This window comes from Haplochromis burtoni, unplaced genomic scaffold, assembly GCF_018398535.1.
Source record: "Haplochromis burtoni strain Fernald_Lab_line unplaced genomic scaffold, NCSU_Asbu1 Contig_187, whole genome shotgun sequence".
Taxonomy (NCBI): Eukaryota; Metazoa; Chordata; class Actinopteri; order Cichliformes; family Cichlidae; genus Haplochromis; species Haplochromis burtoni.
This window is the reverse complement of record NW_024582548.1, coordinates 1,038,247-1,065,631: the sequence shown is the minus strand read 5'-3', so window position 1 is coordinate 1,065,631 and position 27,385 is coordinate 1,038,247. Positions and strand designations below refer to the sequence as shown.

At 39.3% G+C, this 27,385-nt stretch overlaps 1 protein-coding gene across 2 annotated transcripts in view; it reads left to right on the top strand.

Annotated features, from left to right (window-relative positions):
* LOC102304999 (MAM domain-containing glycosylphosphatidylinositol anchor protein 1) overlaps positions 1 to 27,385 on the top strand; it is a 201,407-nt gene that overhangs the window by 69,431 nt on the left and 104,591 nt on the right. For both annotated transcript variants that reach the window (XM_005934576.3, XM_014337546.2), the window contains exon 4: positions 3,662 to 3,836. In XM_005934576.3, coding sequence (XP_005934638.1) covers positions 3,662 to 3,836 — 175 coding nt within the window. The remainder of the gene's footprint in view (positions 1 to 3,661; positions 3,837 to 27,385) is intronic.

Genomic DNA, 27,385 nt, shown 5'->3' with positions numbered 1-27,385 from the left:
TTTTGTTGTCACTGTGAGAAAGAGCCATTTATTCAACTGTCTGGACATTTTGGAAGGATGTTGAACATTAAATGCTCTATATTAAGTGTACTGAGGATTATAAGCTTCAAAAACTGCTTTTTAGCAGGGCCCTTGTATTGGATTTCAGTAGTTTTAGCAAGGTATGTGTTTCTAATCCACTTGGACCTGGTATTGTTCAAATTTCCAACTGTAGTATGGATCACAGCATATTTACTGTGGCTGGTGAAGCTTTGAGCTGCTCAGAAAATGTTAACTTGCTAGTTGGGTCGCAATATGTTTGACACTGACAACCAGGTTTGTTTATTTGAATCAAATAAATACGAAGCGTCCATGATACTTTCCAAAACAACTTATCGAAAACATTGTTGCTGCATTATGCACATGGCTGGAGACGACTGCTGCTGTAGGTACCAAGAGTTCACCTTTAAGGCAAAGTTAAAAGAGTGTTTCACTAAACAATATTAACTCAAAATTATGTTAGACATATCATATGATTAAATGGATAAGTTATCTGTCTTAATGGTTTGAATGGTGTGGAAAGTGTAATGCACTGTTTGGAAATAAATGCTCTAAGATGAAAATACTATAGACAAATAACGCATTGCACTTGGCCACTAATGGAAAATTTACTAGCTTATTTACGTCTGACCAGTATTTTAGTGCATTCTATGACCACATTCAAAGAAGGCCTAATGGCCAACCTGCCCACCTTCCTTACAAACACCAAGTGGCCCCTAAACCTTCACCTGAAATATTCTGAAAAGGTTGTTCTTCTTTCCTTGGCGCTGTTTCTATGCTCCTGTTGAAACATCTGTGCCCTAGACAGCACACAGATCACCACCTGAATACAGAAAAAGTGAACAAAACTGCCGCTTTTCATGTCAGGCTCAATCCAATGGGACACCAAAACTTCCCTTCACATTACACTTCTAACCGAATGTAAGAGCTAATATTATAAGTCTCTGACTCAACAAATGTGTCTTCATCTCCCAGCATGTGCATGGGGGAGTAAGTCTGGGGAAATATGTGTCTTTCATGTGTGTAAATGGAGGTGTATGTAGACACAAAATCTGATGACAAGTGAGTGTTTGGCTTTCCTGTACTTTGTAAAGAAATAAAAGAAAGGTATCGAGCAAAGTGACCAGACAGGGATAAGATGAGGGACTAAGAGAGATATCCAGACCAATCTGTCAGGACTGTAGTAGGGGAAAAAAGGCACTGGCTATTGAAGGAAAAAGAAAAGAGAGGGGTGTAGAGGGAGGGTGAAGGAGGTCAGAGAAAGAGAGTGCAGGTGATAGTTTTAAGCTGCTGGTGTCGCAGGCAGATAAAGGCTTTTCTGCCGCCTGGTTTGTCATCTGCATTGCGCACAATATCTCCCTTATTCACAGTATCACCTCCTTCTATTTTGCTTCATCTGCCACCCTGGTGGAGCAACTCCCAGTGTGATGCACTTTTTCTCTTCCCATCATACAGCTGCCAGCAATACAGCATATATCATTCCCTCTTATTCTTTTTCTTACTCACACTCGCAGGCTGGAAAAAAAACCCCCCGATATCTCACTTACACATGCAGACCTTATTTTTCTCTCACACATACCTACTATTTCTATCCAAGTAAAACTCCTTCCTTACATATTTTGTCTCTCTTTACCCTGCGATCTCCTTATTTTACATTATTCTTTGCAGGGATATTATGGAAAACTCAAATGTTGCATCCATCCCCACAGACTTTATTCAATATTTTGAGTGCAATACATTATCACGATTTCATGTTCAGCCTCATTTTTACATGCACAATTTCCCATCATCAAGCATACAACTGCCTTTAACTGAGATGTAGTATGTTTCTCCTTATGTTTAAATTCTTAGTACATAATCTTGTCATTAAGATTCTAGTAAACTTGAGCCTAATGGTCCTGAACTTAAAACCTATGAATAATTCTAAAATGCTACTTCTACTAAACTTCAGCAAACAAAGTGTTCACAATTTGTGAGATTTTGACTCCTCTTTTAATCCTTGCGTATAAAATGATACGCAAATGCACACTTCATGCTCACTTTCACTCTCTCCCTTTGTGTGTCTCAAAAAGGTCCACAAAAGACACCCACACACAAACACGTGCCCTCATCCAAACTAGAGCCACTAAACCGTGGACAGACAGGGTTCGCTTCATTGCTCACCTTGGCCGGTTGATCAATGGCAGTCTGTCTCCTCCAAATCCCTCCCACAAACAGAGCTGAATAAACAGACAGAGAGCATTTACACAGGCACTGATAATCTGCTAATCCATATAACCTGTTTTCTAATCAACAGACAGACACAGACACACACATATATGTGGGAGTGAATTGGTAACCAGATATGATGTACAGATCCAGGAACACAAGCAGACTAGAGTGCATGAAAACGATAATGCACACTTCCACATGCAAACGTTTGCATGGACACATACAGACAGTCACTCTATATCAGTGACTTTTGCCTATTATCCTCTCTGACCTCCTTAACAGGACATAGTTGATAGTCTTGCTGAGGTTGATAACAGACAGTAGGGTTAATAGGGATTAATGGACTGTATACACATAGTTATGCAGATACATATGCAAGAGCAAGCCATTCCAGTGCTGATGAGTTTGCAGGCTTTTATGCATCTGTATGTGTGCACGAATGTTTGTGGGTTTGATTATTCAAGTGAAAGTGTCATGTAGCTGTCGGCCGTGCGGTGCCCCCATGGCTTGATAGGATAATTGAAGCGTGGAAAAGCCATATAGAATTTGTCAAAACTCTTAATGGTCTGAGTATCACAGACACCATGAGTACACAGCTTAGTGCTGTTAACGTCCTCTCTATGGAGAAGGCAGATTTTATCTCAGTGAAAGAAAACTATGTATAATGTTAATTTGCTATATATACAATTAAATGACCCGCACAGTAAATTAAGGAGTTGTCTTTATACAGACTTGGCATTTCTGCAGGCCACTTCCACTTCTAAATAAAGACTGTTTTAAATGATTAATTAGGTAGGATATTCATCCAACTACTCTTTCAGCATGCCCCCCCCCCCCCCCCACACACACAAACAAAAACCTCCAACCTTGAATAACATAATTGCCGCAGAAAATTAGAAAGGACTTTCAGATCACTGTTTTAAAACAAATCATGCTGATAAATGAGTATTTGACCTACCAGACAGATATTTACATTAACTTCATTTACTGACAGTGATGCAGTCTTTTTTCCTTCTGAGGGTCGTACACACTTAAAACTTGCAATGCACTATTACTTCAGTGGGTTTCTAGCATTTAGTGAACATTACAAATTGTCTATCAACAGATAAGAACACTATCTTGTTGTGCTTTGCCAGTGTTTGTTAGTGTCACCACTGCGTGATATTATTTTATTGGTGTTTTTATAAGAAAAAGTCTCTGCTTTATAAGAAAGCAGAGCCTTTTTCTGCTTTTTTGTTTATATTTTAGTTTTTCATGTTTTTAAAGAAGTGCATTTTTGAAGAACTTTGCTCTGTTGCCTTCTCAACATCTTTCTGTTACACTTGACTGATTCTGTCCTTTAACATAACTCACTGCCTTCGACAGCACTTTCGTCTTCTTAACATCTCCACCCTTCCCCCACTCTCTTCAGGTACGGTGGACGAAGACAGCAGGCAGTGCGTCAGACAAGTTCCAGGAAACATCCATCTACAATGAGACACTACGCATTGAGGGCATCCAGAGGGTGCAGGGAGGTCGCTACTACTGCAAGGCTGACAACGGGGTGGGGGTGGCTGCCATCAAGTCCATCCGTGTAGATGTGCAGTGTAAGTGGGCAGGGAGAAAAAGAAAAAAAAATGCTCCTTCCACTTCAAGACCACAGCTGACTTTCTCTACAGCTATTCCCACCGTTAGAAAAGATCAAGATGGGGAGAGATGGAAAGATTGCAAGAGGAAAGATGAAAGACTGATTGGATGGATGATGAGATTTCAGGTGGGAATGGCTTCCAAGAGTATCTGATGAATTATAGGTGGGTGGATGAAGTCGGATTAGGGGGAGGGGTGATAGATCAAACAGACCTGTAGCATTGGGATACTATAGATAAGAATGCGCAACACATTATTTCATTGAGATATTAGCCATAGGCTTGGGTTATAGAGGACACATTCGGACAACAGTGGACAGATTACTCCACCAATAAAGGTAAATAAGGTAGGAAGGGGAAAAGGCGTTTTTTGTCAGATACTCTTGGGGAAATGTGAAGTCTGTGGCACATATCAAGAGTTTAATAACAGTTAGTCCAGGCAGTACGGGCTCCCTAACACAATGTTTCTCAACTAACAAATGTCATGAACTCAAACAGGGTAAGAGAGGAAAAGTAACATCTACAAAATCACATTATTGGCTGCTTAGTCTAAGATGCCCTTAAAGTTTCTTGATATTTTTTAAATATCCTCTAACTTGCCAATGCCAGCCACAAATGCCAACCAGCTTATCATTCAGAGATGACCTCTCCTTTTTAGACCTTCTTTGACCTGTCCTTGCGGACTTCAGTTTTACAATGGGACTTATTAGACTGTATCTTGAAAAAAGGTACTAGGCAAAGGTGCAAAATTCTGCCTCAAAGTCTACTTCAGTTCTGCTTCAAGGCTTAAGCAGGTAACAGACATTTTTGAGAGTGACACTCCAATGTTGAAGTGGTTTAACCTGAAACACTGTACAACATTTTTAAGATCTGTTGCAGTCAAATAAAAATAAATGTATGCTGGAACTGGAGAAAGAAAACAACTGTGAAAGGCCATGTAATGCCAGGATGCATCCACAGTAATTGATAAAATTCACTTAACATGTTTGTTGAGATAAGAGCACGATAACATGATCCAAGGCCACTTAAATGTGACTTCGGTCCATGTTCCATCATCTATTTTTATGAAAAAAAAATGCTTTTGAAATATTATCTCATGCAGCCAAAGTTAGTATCAGCTTCTGGAAACACTTTGTTGTGCCTCCTTAAATGTTAAGGTTAACAGCACTGCAACATTACCTCACAAAAAATGTTGATATCATTTACTTACTAATACTCAGAAAAAAATATTATTGATGAATTCAGAAATATTTATAAATTTTGTTTTCTAACCCCCCCCCCCCCCCCATTGCCCAACTTTGACTGTTTAGCTGCAGCATTGTGTTGTAGGGGTCCCGTGCTGCTGCCTGTTTCACTGCCCCACTGTCCCAGTGAGTCAAGGGTCAGGTCATGGTGACAGGTTGATTGAAATGCAACTACATACTCAACACATCAATACTGTTATCCACTTTTATTCTTTCCTGGCATCTTAAAATCCTTATCCATTTGTTATGGCTTCTTACTGCATAAATAGTGTCTTTCTTCATTGATTTAATCATTTTGATGGTGGGTTTATAGACTAATAGAAAGAGGCTGATCTTAAGAGAAGACCCTATAATGTAACGCATCCATTACCTGCCTTTCTTTTGCTTAGTTCAGCTCTTTTTTTTCCTTCTTGGTTTGCAGGGCATTATGTCTACCTCCTTCAGTGCAAATTCCCAAATTATTTCACCTGTGCACTCACACAAATACACACATCTACAGACACACACACATACATATTCGCACCATGCTTGTCCCTGTAGAATTTGTCGCTTACCCACAACCCTGGCTCAGCCTCTAATGGGGCTCTCCCTCCTCCCTCCTTGTTCAGTCCCCCTTTCAGCTGATAGTGTTAGTTCTCCCCAGGCACTAGCTTGGCCCCTGCTGGGGAGCTGGTAATTGCAGGGGGCCTGGGTAGTAAACAGGTTGCATTGTGAGTGTAGTTGTGACAGGAGCTCTGTGAAGCTAACCAGCTCTGACGGCCAATGCTTGTTCAATTCCCCTTCCCCCATGCTGCGTTAGACCCAGCGGCAATCAGCCAAGCTTCCTACACAGGGCAACTTTAGTGCTAGAACGATGTAACAATTAGCCCATGCTACTGGGGGGAAAAAAGGAAGAGAGATATATGAAAGTCGAGGTGAAGATGGATGGGAGAGAGAGAAAGGTGGTTCGAAAGAGGAAGGAAGGAAGAGGGACAAGCAGGGACGAAACAAGGAACAGCAACCATCTAGGTTTACTGTTTACGTGATATGAAAAATCCTTAAAGGTCCTGCATGGAGGTCAGTTGGAAAGAGGAAGAACCCCCCCAAAGTATATTTTATGTATATAAATGCATGCATGGCTAGCAAATTAAATGACACAGTGTGGTTGGTTCGTATGAAGCTGAGCCATTTTCCATCAGAACTTGGAAGTAGATCATATTCTTCTTAGAACAGATACTAAAAGTTACTGCAGCTTGGCACAGTGTATGATTCACATTAGTTTTATATATACCAATGTATTCAGTGACCCCTTATGCACTTCGGATACAAGACTGGGCTGATATTTCAGGCAGATAAGTTTTTCTATCTAATGTAAAAGTGTCTCTTGAGTAAGTAAATGAACTGGCACCCACTAAAAATGTTTTTATAATAGATAATTAACTATAGTGCCAATATAGTGCAGAGGGATTGCTATGATCATAGCTATTAAAAGAAAAAGAAATCAAACACATAATCTTAAATGAATTTTAGTTATCACTATGACTGCTGCTTACTTTGCCAGAATCAGCAATACTTCGTGTTGCCAAAATTTGGATTTTGTAGCTCTAAACCGCTTACAAGATTGCAGCTGGTGGTAAACACAAGAGACAGGTTCAAATAGGTCATGTCAAAAATGAATAAGAGACATTGCAAATGTCTCTTATTCTGGGGTTTTAATGTCTGGGGTTTTTTCTAAAGAAATGATGCATAAGAACCAGAAGGGTTTTAGATTTGTAGTCCCAGCAGGAAGAACGAAACTGTGGAAAAAGGAAACACAGTGACACTTCTTATCTTGTTTACCACTGCCTTTGCAGTGTCTGAGAAAGAAAGAGTGCACACAGTGTGAGAACACTGACCTGGATCCTGCCTATTGGGTTTGCAGGTCAGATCATAGTTACCTAAAGAGTACTTGACCTTTCTTGGTAAAAATGAACAGTGGAAAGCTGAGGTAGTGGTGAGTGATTGCAGTCAAATAGATTCTATTATTATGGTGGCCAAATTTCCGCTGAAATAATGGGGAAGAAAGGAAGGACGAAGAATAACAAAAAGATGGAAAAGAATGAGACAGATGGAAAGAGAAGCCAAAAGACAAATGAAAGCATTAAAAAGGAGGAATGGAATTTGTGAAGGGAAATGAGAGTAGAGAGCCATGTGCATTAGATGCACTTGTGCTTTTCAATTTGGATGGCTCCAAGAGACCGGTTATTGGACTAGAGAAGCGGTCCCCAACCTTTTTTGCGCCACGGACTGGTTTATGCCCGACAATATTTTCACGGACTAGCCTTTAAGGTGTCACGGATAAATACAACAAAATAAAACTAGTACCGGTACCGAAAAAAAAGATTTATTCATAACACACGTGAAAAGACCCAGGAAAACAGAGTTAACGATAAAAACAATAACAAAATAACGCTGAAAATCGATAAAAACCCTGAAAACCATATATTTCAGACCTGAGCGTCAACTCTCGCGGCCCGGTACCAAACAACTCGCGGACCGGTACCGGTCCGAGGCCCGGGGGTTGGGGACCACTGGACTAGAGGGTAGAACAGGTTTTTACCTGTACAGGGTGCAAACAAGAGATTTAGCTGTCCCTCTCTCCATCTCTCAGTCATAAAACTGATCTTATCCTCCGTGTCTCAGCTGTTTTGAAACAGCTTTAAGATGTTTTTAAAATGGAGTGACCAAACACTGCTCTTCATATTTACTCTTACCTTTTATTTGTCACATCTTCCTCTTTCTCCTCTTATTCCCCCATCTTTCATGTTCTTACCCTCCTTGTTTTTTCTTCCTCCTGCTTCCTGCACACTTACTGCCTTCCTCCATAAACTGCACCAGTGAATGATGGAACAATGTATGTGTATGTATGTGTGTGTGTGTGCAAGCACACATCTGCATGCGTGCATGGGTGGATGTGTACATATGCAGTAAATCTGCTGGTGTCTTTCTCCACTCAGCTGTGAGGCTAAACCAAACACAGCAGTCTCTGGTTGTAGGTCATTTACCCAAATGTAGATTTAACGTTAGTTTCATGGAGGCATGCAAGAAGTGCTCACACATGCAAACACAACCCCTTGCTTGTTACTTATTTATAGGCAGCACATGCACATTTTTACATAAATAAACGTGCACTGATGCATGCAGGAACATGTACGCACTTGCAGGTATAGTGTGAGAGTGAGATGAACAATAATAAATTGGCCAGAAAGTAAATGGCAAATGGAAACTTATGGAGTGACCGCACATATACAATATTCTAGTTGAAATAAAAGGCTTTTTTCTATCATAATCTCTTTGCAGTTGTGTTAATTGATCCCTTATATAGTTTTTTCCTTTGTCAAATACATGTGAAGCATGGGCTATTCCTTTCTGCTGCCAGTCTTCTCGTTCCCACTTCCACAAGGGGGGCACATTAATCTTTGCAATCTTTACATTAATTAACTGCCACTTAGTTATCCTAATACTCTCCACACAGCAACACACCATCCACCAATAAGCCATTAACGCAAACAACCTCCTTTCCTTCTCAGACCTCCACCACAACTGGGTCACTCAAATCAAACTGCACACCATTGATCTGGCACCCTAACCACCGAGACAGTGGGGCAGTGAGCAGGCGGGGTTTAACTTTGCGTAGCCTCTACTGATGGGATGGACTTGGTTCAGAAACCCAACTGGTGATATGTAGATAGAATCTGTGAAAAGTATTTTTGTTTAGATCAGATCAAAGGATATGTGGACCTATTTCTCTCTTTGGGATACGCCAAGGTAAGTGGAAAACAGCAAGTGTTGAGTTAATCATGATGATCATATAGTGATGTCCGTAATTATGCTGATGATGTTTATGTGGATGGCAATGTGGTTACAGCAGGGATGAGGATCATGATACTGATCCATTGGCAGGGGAATATTGCTTCTCTTTGTTGTTTCTCTTGCTACTGTTAATCCCTTATTGATGTCCAATCACTCACCATCTCCATTAATTCTATTTTAATATATCGCATGCTACTGAGGTAAGTGGAAGTTACTGTACTTCAGAAGTGGCAAAAATACATTTCTACCAGATATCTATCTCTTTGCCCAGCTACCCTCAACTCATCTCATATTAATACCATAATAAAATACCTATAATACAAAAGAATACAAACTTTATTTCAACTTAAATTGTAATTTTACATAACATACTCAGCTTGAACATCTGTCACGTTGAACACAAACCGAGAAAACCAACCATTTATATTGTGAGCTCCAGTAGAGTTTGTGTACAGGCTGTGATCAGCTGAGCTGTGGTACTGCTCTGTAAGTCATTCCTCTTTATGGATTTAAATATTTCAATTTTTCAATACTACATGAACTATTATGGATGGTTTCCTACTCCTACACAGTAGAAAGCTAGTATAAAGGTGGAATTCAGGGAATCGAATTAACATCGCTGGCTTAAATATAAATTAATGTCTGCCAGTCTTGATTTAACCTAACAAAGCTTCTCTGCGTCCATCCAACATGGTGCATTACTGTACTACTACTTTTACCTGCGTGGTATCTATATGTTGTGTTCATTTTGAATTTAAGCAGAATGTTACAACTAAATCCAAGTGATCAACATTAAACCTTCTCTTCAGAATACTTTCCAGAGAAAATGACAAATCCTGTGGCAGACTCAGCAGTTACTGTGTAAGTCAATGGAGTGTGAAACCATGAGTTTCTAAATCCGCATGAGTCCTTTAACAACTTTGGCAGTTATCACTAATAGTTGCCAATAGTTGTGCGTGTCAAGAGATGAATAGATGAACTTCTGAATCTGTATTTTTCACAATGATACCCCCCCCCCCACACACACACACATATTTTCACACATAAGTAGTAGGCTAGGTGGCCAGTTGATCCCTGTTGAAATTCTTCTATCACAATGTTTGCTCTATGGTTCAGGGTGATGAGGTTTGGGCTGAAGAAATAGAAATTGGCAGGAGCCCTGCTGGTGAAGTCAGGGAAAGCATACAGGTATAGTACTTTTTTAATACTGGTTGCATGCACACACTTTTACCAGTCAATAACTGAACTGTGGTCTACACAGAGAGACAGAGTGAAGCAGAAACAGGCAGTTTAAAGGAAACTTTGACCTTTCAGTCAGATTAAAGTTGAAGCCACAGGGTGAATCATGGGCCCACCACACCACTGTCTGAGTCACACAGTGTAGTAAGCTCACACAAACTTTCTTCCTTTGCTCATCATCTCTTTCATATCTCTCGCCATGTGTTCCTCCCTTTCTTACTTTTCCCGTGTCTCTGTGCCACTCTGTACTCCTCCCACAGCTTGTTATTACTCTTGGTTGCTTTTTCTGTAGTGATGGTATATACCATGGAATTCACTTTCTCAAGATATAGTGAGTGGGACTTCTTGGGAAAAACAAAAAGTTAAATAAAGTTACAGAAAGGGCTATACAGTGTCTCCCCCCTCTTAGATCTTCACAATAACTGAATATATCCTCTTACACTTGCAATATATATTTCTGATTGTGCATTTTTGTGATTTCCCTTGCCTGTTTGTGTTTTCTACATCAGGGCAGCCTAGCCTCTGCGGGAAATCCATCTCGTACTTGTTTTTTGTTAGTTTCATACACTCTGCTTTTCTTATCCAGTCTCTTTCTATGAAGGAGTGGTAAATTTTTTCCCACTGTTATTGAAGGGCCGTATTTTGATATATAGTTTATAGCTTTTTTAAATTATGTTTTTTACTTTCACTCTGATTTTCCAAGGCTGAATTTGATGTGATAGTTAGAGGAAGTACTTTAAAGGTGACCAAGTCAGTTTGTTTTAATCCAAAAACTTTGCATGGTCTTGATGAAAATGTATCCTGAGAAAAGTAATTTAAAAAGTATTTATTGATAGTGTTCGTCACTGAACAATCTGTGATCAGTTTGCACTGGTAGTAAATATACTATGTACTGTATATTCCACAATGAAACACAGCGCCAAATTCAGCCCATTGGTATTATGTGAACTTTGGTCTGGGTCAAAAGTCAAAATTATGTTGTTTTGGGGTTACTTGTTTATGTCTATATTTTTGCAGCCAATACTGACAGCTACCCATTTCTAATAAACAGCTGATTCTTTATTATAAAAACAAAACCTCTGCTGCACACTAGAATCTGTGCAGTGGGATGCTGCTTTTTTTTAGAGAGAATGTCTCCCATTAGTGGGTATTACTTGGATCGCTCTTATGTTATTTAATAAATCTAAAATTGCTGCTGGCTCTACATTAACATTTTCAGTCCAACATTAGATGGGGTCTTCAGGGATTATTTTGTCTGTGGCTGAAGTTGAAATCTGGCTTCACAGTTTTGGTCTGATTAGCTAGAAAATAAGTATTATGATGAAACGTTAAGGATGCATCATTTCGATCTGTGAGGTAAAGATCATTGATATTTAAGGAGTCTGTTTTTATCTTCTTTCTGTAACCTAACCCTAACCCATGACATGTTCCTTTATCTGTGTGTATCTACTGCATTTTGTGTGTTATGATCCATGTTTTCTTCCAGCAATATGTATGGATTAGGGATGACACCTTATAATACCTTTATATATATATATATATAAATTCTGAAATCAGCTATGTTATATAGATTAAAGTGTTTGAAATGTTATATAATAGTGTCTGTTGCCACATCACTAATTTAAAAGAGATCATAAGATCTTTATTATTATTATTATTATTATTTATTTATTTTTGCCCCTTGTATGTATGAAATGTATGAGAAAGAAGATGTGGATCTCCGTGTTGTGTTTACTCATAGTTAGTTTGGTGGATACTGTGCATTCTGGCATACACAAATCCTAGCCTTAGACCTGACATTGCAAGCTTTACCTCGCCTCACAAGTTTATTTTTAAGTGATCGATAGCCAGGTTAAAACGTCATCCCCAGTTAAAGAATTGAACTCAACATTCACACTGTGATTCACATTGCTGTCAAATATCTGGGACAGTGAGTACCAAAGGCTACATTCTTAAAAGTAAAAATGTTCCACTTAAGTGATATATAGTGCTTCTGTGCAGTAGCTCAATGAGTTTAATTTGGTGCTAACACTGCAGGGTTAGGGGTCTAGTTCCCATTGGGCTTATGTGCCAAAAATATATCGAGACAGCTCTTTGGATTAAACCATCTAGCAAACTGCCTAGAGTTCAGGTGTAATACAATATGCTTAGGATGTTATTTTGTATTTTATGAGCTCATTATAATTTTCTAATATAAGTGAGATTATCAAGTGTGTAGGTATCGTGAACTGCCAGCATTCCCCAGTGTCAAGGGTAAATAATGTGTAGCACCTTTCAGACACACTCATTTATGGTCATGTGAGAGCATTTGAACATGGCTACTTCATGTCTAAATTAGCATACTAATGATTTTTTAATTGCTTTTAGTGTCTTGCATTCTCAAGCTCTCACACTAATGTGATGCAAGCCTGAGACTGGCTTATAGAAAATATTTTCTTTCTGCAAATATGATAAAGTCTAAACGTTTCACCACCGGCTACAAAATGATGAAAGAGCAAAAAAGAAACTCTGTGTGCACCTTTGGTTGACAGATAGACTTATCTGAAATTAACAAACACCTTTCATTAAAGTTGACTTTTCCCTTGTTCACTTGGCTCTGCAATAAAATGTATATAAAAAAACAACTTTAGGTTGTGTTGGGGTCTGATAATATGCCATGCCATGGTCTGACTGTATTTGATTAGAAGTAAATATACTTAAAGGGAACATAAAACACTATATGTATGAAGGCTAATTTACACTGGAACCCTACTCTCAAAAACTGACATTATTTAGCCCCTCAGTTTTCCACTAAGTTATCAATTCTGTCACTAGTTAGGTTTACATTAGTTTATATTAGCTATTTACCAATGTAAATCAACCAACAAGGTGATGTCACGTTCTGTACTGGCACAAGATGGTGTTAAACATGTTTTAAAAACTTTAACTTTAAGCTCTTTTTTCTTAAATGCAGCTTCACAGACAGACTTAAATATATCGGTTTTTGACAGCAGGGCTCAATAGTGTAAATTAGCCTTTAAATATGTAGTGTTTCATGTCCACTTTAACATTCAGTTTTATTAACCAACTGTTTGAAGTTTTAGATCCATGTTTTGATTTCTTTATTATGCTTGTTTTCTTGTGATGTAACGGAGTCTTTGATTTCTTGGAGGGTTTTTTGTGTATGTTCTAGATTTTCCTAGTGAAAAGTCGTTACTGTGCAATCCTGTGTTTTGGTTCATGTTTCCAGTGATGGACTATTTTTCTTTTGTTGTTATTGTTCTTGTAATACTTCGAGGACCTCCTTAATCCCACTGACACGTCTTCCGAGGAGGAAGCAGAGTCTGGGGATGAGGGGAATGACCCGCCAATTTCCGGGGGCGAGGTCACTGAGGCAGTTAAACAACTCCTTGGTGGCAGAGCCCCTGGTGTTGATGAGGTCCGCCCCGAGTTCCTGAAGGCTCTGGACGTTGTAGGGCTGTCCTGGTTGACACGCCTCTGCAATGTTGCGTGGAGATCAGGGGCAGTACCTGTGGACTGGCAGACCGGGGTGGTGGTCCCCATCTTTAAGAAAGGGGACCGGAGGGTGTGTTCCAACTACAGGGGGATCACACTCCTCAGCCTCCCTGGGAAAGTCTATGCCAGGGTGCTGGAAAGGAGAGTTCGTCCGTTAGTCGAACCTCGGATACAGGAGGAACAATGCGGTTTTCGTCCTGGTCGCGGAACACTGGACCAGCTCTTTATCCTCTCCAGGATACTTGAGGGTGCATGGGAGTTTGCCCAACCAGTCTACATGTGTTTTGTGGACTTGGAGAAGGCATTCGACCGTGTCCCTCGGGGTGTCCTGTGGGAGGTGTTGCGGGAATATGGGGTGTCTGGCCCATTGCTACGGGCCATTCGATCCCTATACAACCGTTGCAAGAGCTTGGTTCGCATTGCCGGCAATAAGTCGGACTCGTTCCCGGTGGGTGATGGGCTCCGCCAGGGCTGCCCTTTGTCTCCGGTTCTGTTCATAATTTTTATGGACAGGATTTCTAGGCGCAGCCAAGTGGCGGAGGGCTTTCGCTTTGGTGGCCTCAGAATCTCATCTCTGATTTTTGCAGATGATGTGGTTCTGTTGGCTTCATCGGGTGAGGGCCTCCAGCTCGCACTGGAACGGTTCGCAGCCGAGTGTGAAGCAGCGGGAATGAGGATCAGCACCTCCAAATCTGAGGCCATGGTTCTCAGCCGGAAAAGGGTGGAGTGCCCACTCCGGGTCGGGGATGAGTTCCTGCCCCAAGTGGAGGAGTTCAAGTATCTCGGGGTCTTGTTCGCGAGTGATGGGAGAAGGGAGCCGGAGATCGACAGACGGATTGGGGCTGCAGCTGCAGTAATGCGGACGCTGCACCGGTCCGTCGTGGTGAAGAGGGAGCTGAGTGTAAAAGCGAAGCTCTCAATTTACCGGTCGATCTACGTCCCTACCCTCACCTATGGCCACGAGCTGTGGGTAGTGACCGAAAGAACGAGATCGCGGATACAAGCGGCAGAAATGAGCTTCCTCCGAAGGGTGGCTGGCCTCTCCCTTAGAGATAGGGTGAGAAGTTCGGCCATCCGGGAGGGGCTCAGAGTAGAGCAGCTGCTGCTCCACATCGAAAGGAGCCAGCTGAGGTGGTTCGGGCATCTGACAAGGATGCCCCCTGGGCGCCTCCTGGGTGAGGTGTTCCAGGCATGTCCCACCGGGAGGAGGCCCCGGGGCAGACCCAGGACACGCTGGAGAGATTATATCTCTCGGCTGGCCTGGGAACGCCTTGGTATTCCCCCGGATAAGCTGGAGGAGGTGGCTGGGGAGAGGAGGTCTGGGCCTCTTTGCTTAGGCTGCTGCCCCCGCGACCCAGCCCCGGACAAAGCGGATGAAGATGGATGGATGGATGGGTTCTTGTAGTATTTGGGTTTTGTTTTTTGGTTTCTATTCTACTATTAGCTTGCAATTCCTCATTTTGTATCTACTGTAGCTTCACTTACTACTTTGAGGTTCTTAATTGTGTGTTCAGCCCCTGTCTTATTTCAGGATTCATGTCCCAGTCACATTGTGTTGGGGTGTTTCTCATTTCACTATTAAGGCTATTTTTCAGCTGTGTCTGATTTTAGATTTACTCCCTCCTGTCAGTCTTTCCTGATTGTTTTCACCTGTGCTATGTGTTCAGCTGTGTTTTGTTCACCACCTGTTTCCACAGTGTCCTCCAGCCCTTATTGCCTTTGTCAGATAGCCTGTTTTAGTGCATGTGTTTTTAGTATTCTTAGCATTTTGGCACTTGGTTAAAGGTTACTTTTCTTCTGGAAAAAAAAAAATCCTTGTCGATCAAGGTGTACTATGAAACAAGTGCAACATAGCTAGTATTTGTGTTATGTGGCCCGACAAAACCTAAAACTCCAGTTGGAGATAAGCAATATCATGACTATGGTTGTCAACTTTCTTTCATAATCGAGTCATTTGATGTGTCATGTCAGGGATCAACTGAGCCCCGCCTACTCAAATATGAGACATTATCAGAGGAATAGGGGTTAGACATCTAAGCAAAATAGTTTGCACTCATCTGCAACTTTGATAAGATACCCCTCAACAGGTTGCATTTATAAAATACGTTCCGTCAGCACCTAAAGCTTATTCTAAACAAAAGGATTAGCAAAAATGTGGTGCTTCCAGCTGGTTTTAAATCAAAAATCCAGACAAGATATTTCCACCCACTTTTGAACTGAACCATAATATTACAAGGAGGTGAAGGTTTGTTAGTTACCTCCATCTGTTTTAAAAGTTGTTCCTCTGGGTTTATGCAACAAATGACAACAGGGAGTACACCTGTGAGTCTTTCCATTAAAATACTCATTGACTTTGGGACAGGAATCAATTGCACATGGTGTTGTGTTTTTCACTTATCTCAGGTGAAACTGGACCCAGTCACGGTCTGTAAGCTACAGTTTAACTATGGTGTAATTTTATTCACTAAACTTACATCAAATGTTGGATTTAGGATGCTTACTTGTCAAAGAAACATATAAAAACTGGCAAGAAAACACAGTTTACCTGAACAGTATATACCATAGAAAGGACAATGGCCAGACTGCTTTGAGCTAATTAGGAAGATAGAAGAAGCAACTCAGATAACCAGTTATTACAACAAAAGTGTGCAGAAGAACATATCTGAAATCAAAAACCATCCAACCTTTCAGCAGATGGGCTATAGCAGCAGAAGCCCTCACCATGTGCCACTTCTATCAAGTCAAAACATGAAACCGAGATTACAATTCATGCGAATCACCTCACCAAAATCAGACAATAGAAGATTGACAAAACATTACCTGGTCTGATGATTCTCGATTTGTGCTGTGACATTCAGATGACAGGGTCCAAATTTGACATGGGTATCACTGCTGAATTATTTATAGTGTGAAAAAAATACATACTTCTGATCCCCGTTGTCGACGGTATGAAGAGAAGTCATCCAGCACTTGCTATATACAGTAACCAAACGCTGTAGCCAAATGGTGTCTCTCACTACATGGTTCTGAGTTTTGAGGTTCATAGATTAATAGCAAAATAACATGTTTTTTAAAAACTTGTTGGTATTTTTACACATAGTCCTGTAAAGGGCTTTTACTATACAGAGTTTAGCACCAGGTAAAACGAATGTCAGTAACATTCAGTTTTCTTATGTATCCTTAGTAATTCCATCTGAAAAGAAATCCATGTATAGCTGTACAAAAATATAGCAAATATGACCCTAGAATGTAATTAATTAAAAAGTGGTGGTGTCCAAGGATGAGGGCGATGTTTTTTATTTTTTTTATTATATTATACGATATACACTACACAGAGAAATAGACGTGGATTTTGGTCATGTTCTCTGCTTTCTGCATTTCAAAGATTCGCATTACTTCTGTTTAACCTCCAGTCAAATATGCAAATTAAATAATTTGACTCACCATATGAAGTAAAGCACACCTACATCATATGGAACTAGCCTATTCACTCCGAATTCTCATTTGATCTTCATAACAAGCAGAATATTATTATTATCACCTCCACTGCTACCACATTATCATCACATCCTTGTCGGATCCCATTTCAGAACTAATATGATGGAATACTAAGGTAGAGTTCACAACCAGTCACATACAGCATATCCACAGTGTTTTTTCAAAGAAATGAGCTCGACACAGATACTGAACATGTCCTGAAGTCTATTTGTAAGCAAAAGAGACATCCTGTATATCTATTCTTTCTGAGAAAATGAATTGTACAGTATGTGCAGACAGGTAAATGTGTGTGTCAGTGTATGTGCTCGACAGTCCTCCTGCACCTGTTTTGCATACTATTGTCATAAGAGTCTTTCTATCAAATCTAATTTAGTCTCATAGTGCATTGTGGGTTTTTTTTTGACTCAACACGCAAAGATGTTCCATAGATATATGAAGGCATAGCGGTATGAAAAGGTGAAGGAGCTATTGTCCTGCTCCTCATGAATACCTATTTTTGATTAAATTCATCTTTGTGATATTTAAAGTCCTTTTGGTAACGGCAAAGGGGAGAGCTTTCATTCCCTTTCAACATTCAGCTTCAAGGTTTCGTTCATATCTGCTTTATGAGAAAGCTAATTATTAAGCTCAATGTTTATTTGGCCTTTTCTCCCCCTGTGGACCCATGCACAGTGTGTGATTGAACAAAACACCACCATGGGAAAAAAAAACAAACCCTGCACTTTCTTCAAGGTAGGCTAATGCTGTCTTTTTAATAAGTTACAGAATTAAAGATAATTTGCCATATGGTTGATTGTGGCATGTGACATGAGTAACATGATAAAATAATTTTGTCAAAATTTGATTGTCTCTGCAATAATGGGGAAACTGTGATAACATTCAAAAACAATTTTAAAACAATTGGTAATAACATAAAACACATAATTTACAATCAAATGACTTTCAGATGGTATCTGCATAACAATTACAGTCTATTTTCTTCACCAGCTCTAGCTAATTCTAATCTTTGTTCTCTTTTGGATAGATTTTTTAAAAATTACAAAAATATCCATGATGTATTTTGCTAATCACGAAATTCCAAAGATTTTCTAAAATAGATACGGGAGTTAAAGGATGACATTTAAAAAGCTGTAGGAGTGATGTTGGCAAGCCTGCATCTATACACCCTTTAGCATTTCTATATGCTTCTTGCTTCAGAAATGTAAGTTTAACAAGAATGCATGTTAGGTCATTGTTAAATATACTATGCGATTTAACAAAGCTTTCCAAACTAACTATGGCAAAAACAAGATTTAGTTTGACCTGAAATAGCACACCCAAGACACTAGCAGAGCATAGCACTGTATCTCCTCCAAGGAAAATCCGCCCATTGTCTCACATTAGGCCTAATTAATTAGCACTTTGCTATGGTATAATTCACTAATAGAAGTTCAGTGACCTTGAAGTTATCTCAGGCAAAGCCAGACCTCTCCTGGGTGTGTTTATAATAAAAATATTGTGTGAGTATTATGGTCAATTATGGTAAGCATTGCTGTATTTATATGTGCATGGGGTGAGGAGGATAGCGGTTGAGTTTGAACACATACTTTATGTAATGACACTACTGGTTATGTTCAAATTGCAGAATGTGAATTTAAGCTTTCTTTAATGCATTCATATTAACTGTATTTACTTTCTGTTTTTCTGGTGTCATTAAAAAAAATATAACGTGTAATCACATGGGAGAACATTTTTTCTTTAATGAAGTTGCTCAGTTGTTACCACATGTGGCATCTTTTGATCATTTTAATTTATAATTTTAATTCCTTTAAACTGTCTTAATAGATGTTCATTGTTTCAAATACACAGGTCTGCCATGTTTACTTCACTAGACAGCAAATACAGATGTTTAATTTCTGAGTAATGGCATAACATTGTAGTCAGAATCTATCCTTTTCTGCAATGCAGTGTGGAAAAGCAATGTTGATGAATAACATTTCAGCATAGTACTCAGAAAATGCACCCTAATCATGTCCCTCTTGGTAATTTTTAGGAGGTGTGGATGTTCTGCCAGTAGAAACTGATGACTCCTGAAAAGAAAAAGGCTTCTTCCAGTCATTTGTTAAATGTATTCAGTTAACGATTCATTTGAACAGGTATTAGTTTCATTGATTTCTTGTACTGACATGTGTGGGCACTGTTACTGCTGTAAATGGTAACAGAAGAGGCTTTCTTTTGACAATTGTGGTTTCCATTTGCCCTTCTCATCAGTCTCCAGTTACCTTTGTAAAGACTGACAGTAATATGAAAGATCTGTTACTAATGGATCGCTATGCTTCTGACAGCCACCGTGGCCTAATTATTTTCCCTTGCTGGCAGACACTGTGTGTGGGCATACGGCTTGAGACATGGATAGTGTGATTGAGTCTTTAACAAAACCTTTGCCTTCAAGCAAAAAGCATCTTCTATAATCTGACATGTGCGTTCCTGACAAGTGCGGTGGTGTCACCTTGATGGTGGAGCATACAGAGACATCAAGAAAGTCACAACTGCAGATAATGGCGTCTCTGTGTCCACAGTTATATGGATCAGACCAACAGGGAAAAGCACTTAAATGTATCCCGTCTTCCTTCTGATCAGCCAAGAGAACAGGATTTTAAAAAATCCTTTCTACTTTAAAAACCTCAAGTAGTTGATCCTGTGTGAGAGTGTTTCTTGTTCCTTGTATCAGTCCTTGTACTGGGATTTATTTATTTTTTGTCACATTACAGATTGCGACATCCACATAAAAAAGTGAATTTACTGTACTTTACATTTCTCAAGAGAGCAACATTTAGTTAAATGCTTGTGATGTAAAATATTCAATAAGGAACATGTAAAAAGGGGGAATTATCTGTTATATACTATAATATCAACCTCAGCCTGTATAAAAATGTTTTTTACAAAGGTAACCAATTTAATATTTCCAAAACTTGCAACAACATTTTAGTTTTTATTCAAATTTTATTGATCAGTAATACTATATGCCAAATACAACTTTATAAAATTTCCTTGTCATTAAATGTTCCTAAAAAGAAAAATATTAAAACACTAATTTGTACATTTTTTTATTTCTTTAACAGTCAAAATTCAACACAACATTATTTCTTCTCATCCCTGTTTGTGTTTATTGTATAAATAAAAGTGTAAAGCTGTGGATGCAGTAATCAGCATCTAGCTAACACTAAATAAATAAAGCGAGGATAAAGATTTTTGGGGGTTTTTCTGTCAAGTGGAAGGTAATTTCAATTGCAGCATTTCAGTCAACTTGATAAATATCACCAAGCACACAAATTACATCTGGGCAATTTGTCACAAGATGTGTCTGTTAGCTATATGTAATGTTGTGACACTTAATATGTGACACTCAGAGACGGATAAAGGTGTGAGATAGACAGGAGAGAACAGGAACATGAGAGATTATTTTTGATGGTAAGAACTGCTCAGGGGATCTGTAAAAATCATACTTTTAGCCACCACATAGCCTAGAAAACTGATTGGCATCAGCTTATGAGATTGACAAAATTGCAAAAAAACGCTTGATGGATTGTCGGAGCATTACGGCTACCGTAGTCAGGAGCCTCGCAGAGTAATCCGGGTCCAAACTCTACTTGAGGTCCCAAACTCAAACAAACGGCATCACTGAGAGTAAAAAACTGTCTTTAATAAAATGATCAGCGTTGCTGCTTTACCAGGTGTAACAATTAAGTTAAACATCCAGAATTTATTAAATTTAACAGAGTTAGAAGTTAGCAGGAAGTTAGCTCACTAGTTTCCACCTATGATGTAGCATGTTCTGACTGAGAGATTAATGAAAAAATTAAAACGTACAGCTCTGCTGTCACTTCCAACATAAATGAAGACAGAAAACTAAACAGCAGTGACTTTTGTAGGGTTACTGAAGTTGGACTAGCTGGTATATAATGATGTGCTACGTGATCGCTAGCGACACAGCTATGTTAGCATAACATAAACACAGTGAAGCTGGAGGATGAATGCTAACCTTTTTCCACTCGATAAAAGTTGATGCGATGGTTCCTGATGGTCAGGGACAAATGGAATCGCATGGCTGGATGCTGTAAACGGACCAAACAGAAGAACAACTGAGTTCATTGACAGTGCACCTTATAAACCGGTGCACTTTATGGTCCAAAAAATATGGTAACCACAGAATGGTAGGCCATGTAAAATCACAGAGCGGATTCACCGTATGCTGAGACGCATAGCGCACAGAGGTTTCTGCAGAGTCACTATGTCAGTATTATTTATTTTTCCTCTAAAAATCAATCATGTTTTTTTGTTTGAGCAGATTTATGTAAATAATCTGGCAGATCTTCCCAGGTCTAAATTAGGTAAAGCTGATTTTTTTCCCCCCTGCTTTTCTTTAGCTCATTGTGTTTGTCACATATCAGTGACGTAGGAGACACATATTCCATTTTTGGGACTCTTTCTTTGATCTGCACAAAGTTAATTCATTTAGCAAATTCTGGATTTAATCACTTCTTTTCCAAATAACTGTTATCACTGAATAACGCACTGCTAAAGAGGGACAATTTCCAATGGAGTAGTGAATTTAGCATGCTCGTTGTATTCACAGGCATAACTGCGAATCTTATAAGCATTATATTACAGCATTAATTAGGTCATTTTAACACAGTCTGATCAGAGGTCCCCCAATTAGTGCGACTCGAGAAGTTTCATAGTTTACTTGCAAATCAGCTGTATTTGTCAAGCCAGATGGATGAGCAGATGGAGGTGATGAGCACAAACCACAATGAGCCTGCCATTACTTCCCAGCCATATGCTTAATATGACATGTTACAATTACACTGTCACAATAGAGCCTCGTTTATCCAAATTTCAGGCACCATCTACTCGTATCATATTTCTTTGACACAGCACAATCTAACAGATTCTAATTTTAGATATCAGTTAGATTGTGCTAATGATTTCTCTTAATAAAAGTTTATATAGCAACTGTAATAAGTCAGTGAAAAATCCAAAAGATTCAAATGCATTTCAACAACAAGCTATATTTGATCATAAAGGCAATTCTCAGTTCCCACTGTGGCAGAAACTCTAACTGAGCTACACATATCTTATGGTCAGCATTTGAAGCTAATATATTAATATCTGACCTCTTAAAAGGCTTGTACAGCTATAATTCATGCTTTTATCGAAGCTTCTGGTTTGTTCAGACTATGCTAGGATCTGCTATTCTGGCCATTTTCTCAGTGCATATTTGGACCAGTCACACAATGTTTCTTTTTCCTTTTGGTATACCTTGGAAATTTATGTCAAATATACCTGTCCATATCAAGGACTGAAAAATTACAAGTTTTTGATAGAATGAGTTTATATGCATGTGTATGCATCCATCCATTGAAGACACTGCGTACTTTCTGCTGCTCTGTACAGTTTCCTTACTCTTGGTTCCTGGTGGTTAAGGGTGGTGAGTCATTGATAACATGTGACATTGGTTTCCATGACAGTTTGGGGTCACCTATGCCTCCCACCCCTTTCTACTGAGCTACTACATCACGGTTAATTCAAAGAGCAGACATAGTTGAAGGTTTTGTCAAACGTTACATTTAGATAAAGACAAACGTACATTGTTGAAAGGAGGGTAAAAAAGGACAGGAGCAACAAAGTGACGCATGGAGCATGAGAGATAGAAGATATAGGCTTGGGGATGAAAGAGAAAGAGGAAGACACACTATATGAGCAGAGCCACATTGCAATGTGGAGAACACCTGCAGAGTGGGAAAATGATGCTAAGGCCAAATTATTATAAGACTGAAAAACTAGGAGAACCATTGGGACATTGCCAAAATCACACCAGAGCTTTAGACATTATAAATGGCCAGGAGGAGTTTGGCAAACTGCCATAAAAAAAAATAAAGTCACTGTCTCATACATAGTCGAGTAAGGTGAAGCTTTTATATCAGTTTGCTAGGTGGAGACAAGATAAGGAAACTGTGTTTTGCTGATCTGAAAGGCTGACTGCCAGACAATGATAGAGAGACAGGGAGATACAGAGTGGCATAAAAGAATACATCATGAAAATATAGTCATGTGTAAATGCATTGCAGTATATCTACTGGCTTAGACCAATAACGACTATACCAATATTCCGAATGTTGAGCTTTATTGTTTTACTTTGTTTTTCCTTTCACTTTATAAAATCAGTTTTTCTTGTATTTGACACAAAATAATTTATTTTGAATGCAGTCTTCGAAAAAAGAATGAAGCATTTATGAGCAAAAAACCCTGGACATAGTGAGTGCACACATAAGATGCAGTATGGTTTAGTTATAATCTGTCCCACAGACCATGAGGAGATAAGAACACTCTACTTGTCCCCATGATTTGGGCGGCTTTATCTAAAATGTGATTTTTGTTTTTTGCCTTTTATTTATTGACTCCTTCTTTATAAAGGAGGTACAATGCAGTGCATGGTTGAAATGATCTTGACCTCACTAGAGGCTCTTGTAGGACAAATTGCTATTTTTCTCTGGAAAAATAACCATTCATTGTAGGTTTTCTGTGGTGCTGTGGTACATCAAAGAAAGAAATAAAAGAAAATAACTGAAATTTAGGCAGGTGGAAATATATAAGGATTCAAGGATCATTGCAACAGTAAATTAATGCAGATTGAAAGTTTTTTTATCATATTGGTCAAGTATATAAATATATTGGTCGCAGTTCATAAACATTATTACGTAAAGCATGAGTAGCATTTGTCACTCATAAACAAAAACAGCAGATATGAGCACATATGGCTTTCATCATCATGCAGTATAATGTCTCTATTTTTATTTGTAAAAAGGCCATCTGTAAATCTAGTTCAAATGTGATAAAATGGTAATACCAGGATGTTGCAGTAATTAAGATTTCCAGCTGTCTTTTCAATATCTTCCGGTCAATAAGGCTGATCAGATTTTAGCGGGTCTCTTTTTACTCAACCGTCATCAGTTTGCCAGTATTCACAGCCCCTCTGGGCCATTTATTGACATGGTGGTGGAGGGGGAAGGGTGGTAAAATAAGGTGTAATTTGAGTGTGCAAGGGTGAAAGAAGGTATAACTCTCATCGTACATTATATTCGCTTAAAGCAGCAGTGGAGTGATTTCTGCTCTGGTATGTAGTTGCTCATTTTAGTGATATTAATAATAAATCCTTGCAGACATGGCTAACTCTCTTGCTGGCCACTATTTTTAGTGACATCTGAATGCACTAAGAGATGGAAATGTGGGGGTGTAAACTGAGTAACTGACAGGGAACGTTTCATTTCCATTCCTTTCATTTATTTATTTTTTTATTTATTTTTACTGCCCTCACAGGTAGGATGGCTGTTCAAATTAGCTAACCCCAACTAGCCAAAGACCTATCTAGTTTGGCATCTGTATTCATCAGTGCCATAAGGCCAGGCCCATTTTAATATTATTTTATGGCGGTGGCATTTTTCATCCAGCCACTATCCAATAACTTCCAACTTTGATTTTATGGCTTTGCATTTCCCTTCTTTTTCACCCATGTTTCAGCATGCCCCTATATCCTGCTTAAATGATCAACTTTTTACTCTTATTCCCCTGCTCTTTACCTCACTGTTTTCTCACATTTGACTCAATCAGTAGTTTTTGACCCTTTTCTTTTGTATACTTATTTCTTTGTTTTTCTCCACCCTTTTCCTCTCATATTGTCTTTACCCTCCCCTTTTTTCCATTTATGACCAGCTGCAGTGGGCTAGGTAATGAAGGCAGTGTTATAAAGTATGGGACATGCCTTGGGGCAGACTCAGAGCCTGGGTATTGGCAGATAGAAAAATTGAAATAGGATGAGGATGGAGACAGAAGGGCATAGACTGAAGGATTACGTAGAAGGCCATGAAACAGAGAAATGATCCAAGATTAGAAAAATGTAGGAAAACATTAACGCGACAAAGTAAGTCATCGCTAGTATGAAAACATTTTTTTCTCACTTTGCCAGCATTTCTACAAAATCTTGTATAGTCTAAGGCATGGTGTAGACATTTGCAAGGAATCTTTGTAGAGCCTTAAACATAACCACTGAAGTGGAAAGCATCATTGTCGACATTTGTTTTTTTGTTTTTTTTTAATCATTGTCGACATTTATGCTTGTGCTGGTGCAGGTGTTCATTGCCATGTGGTCATGTCCCAGTGCTTTATATGTGATGCTAGCCATAATAGAAACTGTTTTTGCAGAAGTAAACATATTTACTCTCTGTACATGTGTAAATATTTACACATTTAGACTCGGGACAATGACCCCAAAACTTTTTCAGAAGAGTGCAGACCTAGGAATAGCAAAAATACTGCAGAGGACTGTCATGCTTCCAGGCCTCTGGTAGCTTGCTGCTGGTGGTTAAGGGTGGTATATATACACTATATTGCCAAACGTATTTACTCACCCATCCAAATTATTGAATGCAGGTGTTCCAATCACTTCCATGGCCTCATGTGTATAATATCAAGCACCTTGGTGTGCAGACTGCTTCTGCAAACATTTGTATATGAATTGGTGGCTCTCAGGAGCTCAGTGAACTCCAACATGGTACCATGATAGGCTGCCACCTGTACAGCTAGTCCAGTCTTGAAATGTTCTTACAAGTAAACATTCTACTGTGAACTGTTGGTGGTGTTACAAAAAAGTGGAAGTAACTGGGAATGAAAGCAACTCAGACAAAAATTGGTAGGCCACATAAAATCATAGAGCAAGGTCAGTGGACACTAAGTTGCATAGTGTGCAGAGATCATCAATATTCTTCATAATCAGTCGCTAAAGACCTCCGAACTTCATGTGCTCTTCAGATTAGCTCAAGCACAGAGAGCTTTATGAAACAGGTTTCCATGGTTGAGCAGCTGCATCCAAACCTTACATCACCAAGCACAATACAAACCAGATGCAGTGGTGTAAAGCATACTTCCACTACTCTAGAGTGTGTGGACAAGTCCAGTCCAATGAAGGTAGACAAACGAATACTTTTGGCAATACTCATATATGTATATAGTACATCGCTAGATGTAGCGATGTACTATTGCTACATCTAGCTACATCTAGCGATAGATGTAGTCAAAATCTCTATCACCAACAATAGAGATTTTGACTGTATCGCTCTATCGCAATAGTGCATGCTGATGATATCATCAAGCTGCGCCTGTTTTAGTTGAAAGCATCGCAGCGGCTAAAACCATTATCATCTGCAAATTATGGCGAGCGACAGCCATAGCAAAGAGATGAAGCACTGTTGAAATATGGGGAAAGCCAAAAACTGCGCTTCCTCCACTTCCGTAATATTGATTCATTAATGTTGAATTCTCTCGCAGCTGTTCTATTCCCATGTTGCTGCAGTATATTAATAACTAACCTCGTATTGTGGATGAATAATTTCAGTTGTTCTCCTGACTGAAGTTTGCCTCGTGTATAGCATCCTGCTATTCGATTGCATTTGTCCCTAACCACCAGAATCCCTCACGTTAACTTTTATGGAGTGGGAAAAAAAGTTGTCGTTCATCCTCCAGCTTCACTGTGCTAATGTTATGCTAACATAGCTGTGTCGCTAGCAATCACGTAGCACAACATTATATACCAGGTAGTCCAACTTCAGTAACCCTGCAAACGCCACTGCTGTTTAGTTTCCTGTCTTCATTTATGTTGGAAGTGGTAGCAGAGCTGTATGTTTTAATTAGTTTCAAAAATCTCTCAGTCAGAACATGGTAGGCCATGTTTAGGTGGAAACTAGTGAGCTAACTTCCTGTTAACTTCTAACTCCGTTAAATTAAATAAATTCTGTTTTCATGGATGCCTGGATGTTAACTTAATTGTTACACCTGGTAAAGCTGCAACGCTGATGATTTAATTAAAGATGAAAGAATTTAGACCGTTTTTAACTCTTAGTGTTCGTTTGACTTTGGGACCTGAAGCAGACGGAGTTTTGGACCCAGATTACTCCGCGAAGCTCCTCACTACGGCAGCCGTAATGCTCTGACAATCCATCAAGCAGTGCGGCTTATCAAAGTTGTACTCTGTTTTTTAACAGATTTCTGCACGCCAAAATCGTTTCGAGGTCAGTAAGCACAACCAGAATTCATACATAAGGCACACTCTAGATTTTTGAGAAAATTAAAGGATTTTAAGTGTGCCTTATAGTGTGGAAAATACGTTAT